The 3,399-nt window shown below is 40.3% G+C and overlaps 1 protein-coding gene across 1 annotated transcript; it reads left to right on the forward strand.

Moving 5' to 3' along the window:
• Positions 1-1,316: 1,316 nt before the first annotated feature.
• Positions 1,317-2,377, forward strand: MELLADRAFT_114630 (uncharacterized protein; the record flags this gene model as incomplete). The annotated part of the gene is made up of 5 exons (XM_007419613.1): positions 1,317-1,695; positions 1,772-1,936; positions 2,046-2,064; positions 2,215-2,290; positions 2,351-2,377. The coding sequence occupies 5 exons, from the start codon at positions 1,317-1,319 to the stop codon at positions 2,375-2,377; spliced, it is 666 nt and encodes a 221-aa protein (XP_007419675.1).
• Between the last annotated feature and the right edge of the window lie 1,022 nt (positions 2,378-3,399).

The raw sequence follows: 3,399 nt of genomic DNA on the forward strand, positions 1-3,399 counted from the left end.
GTTTATCCACAAGGTTGGGGTTTTTTGCGCGGCTCTGGCTTGTTAACAAACCTGAGTTGTGGGTGTATCGCTTGCCCCTTTTGTGGTTTTCCCTAGGCAACGGTTTTTGTGTCTTTGCTCTGCGTGTTGGTGTCGTTTGGTTTGACCTCTTCTTGGGCCTCCCGTCGGACGCGGTGTTAGCTCCATTCAGAGACGCCATGGGTTGTTCCGTCAGGTGACCCGGTTGAGGTACCAACACGCCCCCTACCCCAAACACCACACCTACTGTGTGGCGTACACGTAGTACAGAATTACAAACTTAAGAGAAATGCAATACATTGATTTGTTCCAGAGTTGTCTCTGTCCACTTACGTGACACCTGCCTAAAGTCGTAGACTTTAGGCAAAAATGAAATAGCTTAGATGGCCTGGCCCGTAGCTAATGGACTCGTATTACTGCCAGCACCAGCACCAGAACTACGACCACTCGATGACGATCTATCACTGCATCTCCTTGGTCTTCAGACTCTACCAAACTCTCAAGCATAGCACCATTATCCAAAACAAAATTTCCATCATCCATGCTAAACGAAATGTTAAAGTTTTCAATCTTGTTATGTATTTTGACTTAATTATGTTTTATTTCATATATCATTTGTTAATTCACATGTAGCGTTTAAGTGTTTTATGTTATGTTTACAACTGATTGTCATCGTTATTAACTTAATCATTGTTTTCAACTGGTATTAAAGTTAAACCTGGAAGAGCAGCGAAGCAAGTCTCCTTCTTCATCCAAGATATTCTATTACATTCTTGGGTGAAAGGTGAGTACTCAATTTGTGGGATTTTGATTTAGGTTCATTAGATCTGTTCTGAACCATAATCATCCCTGCTCTGACAGGTATTTAGTTTTCAATCATGTTTCATTCATATCTTGTTCCTTTCTTTATTATTGTGATGGAAATAAACTGATCCAAGATATTCTATTAGATTCTTGGGTGAAAGGTGAGTACTCAATTCGTGGGATTTTGATTTAGGTTCATTAGATCTGTTCTGAACCATAATCATCCCTGCTCTGACAGGTTTGTAACACAAAATGCTAAGGGTCGCATATCCAGATTGGCAACAGTTTGATAAGTATCACCGTATTGCTAGTGGAGCCTTCATTGTCGCCTTCCTCTTGGTTAAAATTCTTAAGCCGTTGGCTCTCACATCCCCTCTCTTTTAACTTCATCTAGCGCTGATCAAGACGTAAAAGAACAAACAGCTATCTATTTAGAATCCTTGATTTCACATACTGCCAATCAATTTGAGAACGACTTCCGAAACTCTTTACCAATGTTGACTCAACGTCTTGAAAATGAGATCCCCCGGACTAGCGCTTTGAAAGTAGTGACAAATATTGCTAGATCTTCTGTTCCTAAAGGAGAAGCATTTGATCAATGGATTCAAGATATCTTACCTCTTACAGCTGCCTTTTTGCGAAGAAAGAATCGAGCTTTGAAAATCTCCTGTTTTGAATGTTTGGATGCACTCCTTCAATGTGATCCTGGTAAACTACGACTGGATACGATTCATTCATTAGTGTATTATTTACATCCACTCATCAACAGTTCTGATCCCCATTTATTACCTCTTACCTTTAAGACTTTGGGATTGAGTTTCCCTGTGGCATCTGATTTGACATCTACTGATAGATATGCTATTAAGGCACCTGGTTACCTTATCATGAAATCATTAGCTTTATAGAAGGACTTGTTACACTCTTTACATAAATTATTCAATCAGGATAGATAATGCATCTAACTTACGCAATGCATTAGTCAGTACAGTTGATACTTCAATCGCATTATCTCAAGCTAAAAGTAGTGTGAATTTCAATCCTAATACTGGTAGTGGAAGTAATGGAAATCATGCCACTGGACTTCAATCTTATCAAACTTATTCATGCTGCATTGGTACAGTGATTTGCAGGATCCTTTGGCTGGAATCTACTAAATGTTCCAATTCTTCACGAAATGATCTGAATGATGAAAAAGTTGAGTTATTTGAGTTAACTTTGCTTAGGTGAATTAGGTAGAGTCGTGTCAGTTTTGTTGTTCAAATGCAACTGCTTTTGCAATTGGTAAGACTTTCTTACCGGTACATTTCTTTCTCTATATATAGTAGCTGATCTCACTTGGAGAATACTCGTGTCTATATAAATAGGTAATATCGCGGCCGGCAGTTCAAATAGCTTTTTACCTGTGATTTTCCAATTGATGCAAGGAGATAACAAACAAAGATACATTGTTTTACAAGCTCTTGAAGAAGTAAGTCTACACGATTCCTTCTCTGAAATGAATTGAACTAAGATTGTGGTTTGTTTTGAGGATGAAGAAAGAATAGGCTTAACATGATTTGATAATAATCCTTGAAGTGTTCTTAAGTTAATGGGCTGTTCTTGATTGAATATTTTGGTGATTGGATGAGAAGTGAATGATGAGTTCATGATACAATGTGTTTTGTGTGTTGAAGTGGTTGGTTGAGAAGTAAAAAGAAAGAAAGAAAGTATAAAGTTACGAAATGTATTGTGGAATTGTTCTTAAATTTCATTTTGAGCTGTCTTTTACAGCTGTTGTCATGAGAATCATCCGTAACTTTTCTCACAAATGTGTTGCGTCGAGATTTAACCCAAATCGGGCAAAAACCTAAAAAACCCTTTTTTGACGATTGGTACCGTGAGATAGATGTCATTCGATGGACATCTAATGACATTTCTCCGACTCGAAGGATCTCACAAATATCATATGTACAGTTTCGAGACCGAGAAACCCTTTGTACATATACAGGGATATGTCCAAAGGGGTTCTCTCTTCTCGCCCCATCCTCTTTCTCCCATTGCCTCTCCTTCCTCGCCAGTCCTCGCCTCAGGACTTTCTCTTATCATTTCTTTATTACTCTTGCCCGAAATCCATTTCTATTTCTATCCACCTGACTTTATATATCTGGTCTCCTTCAAACATCTTCTCTCGATTGGATATATTCAGCTTGTTCAATACCGGAATCACTCCGCAAAAAAAAGCGGCTGCGGAGCGATTTTATAGTGGTATTTTTGCCGCTATGCGCACCGTAACTTGTAGCGCAGTCTCCGCCCCACTCGCCAGCCCCGGGATATCTCAGAGCGGAGAAATCGCTCCGCGATCCGGCCCGGCCCTGCACTCATCGCTACATAGTGCACCAAAAACCCCTGTACCCAGGTGCAAGGGTACAGGCTGATACAGGTCAGGTCACCCCACTATAATCGCCACATTCCCATCTCGCCACATCCCTTCGAACACCAACACTTGATCCAAGCAATCAAAGTGGCGCTACTCTAGAACTGTCAACGCAATGGACCATCCCTGGAACTGGCAACCACTTCGATTCCGGCTCGCCTGTG

Source organism: Melampsora larici-populina (assembly GCF_000204055.1).
Source record: "Melampsora larici-populina 98AG31 unplaced genomic scaffold MELLAscaffold_289, whole genome shotgun sequence".
NCBI classification, from domain to species: domain Eukaryota; kingdom Fungi; phylum Basidiomycota; class Pucciniomycetes; order Pucciniales; family Melampsoraceae; genus Melampsora; species Melampsora laricis-populina.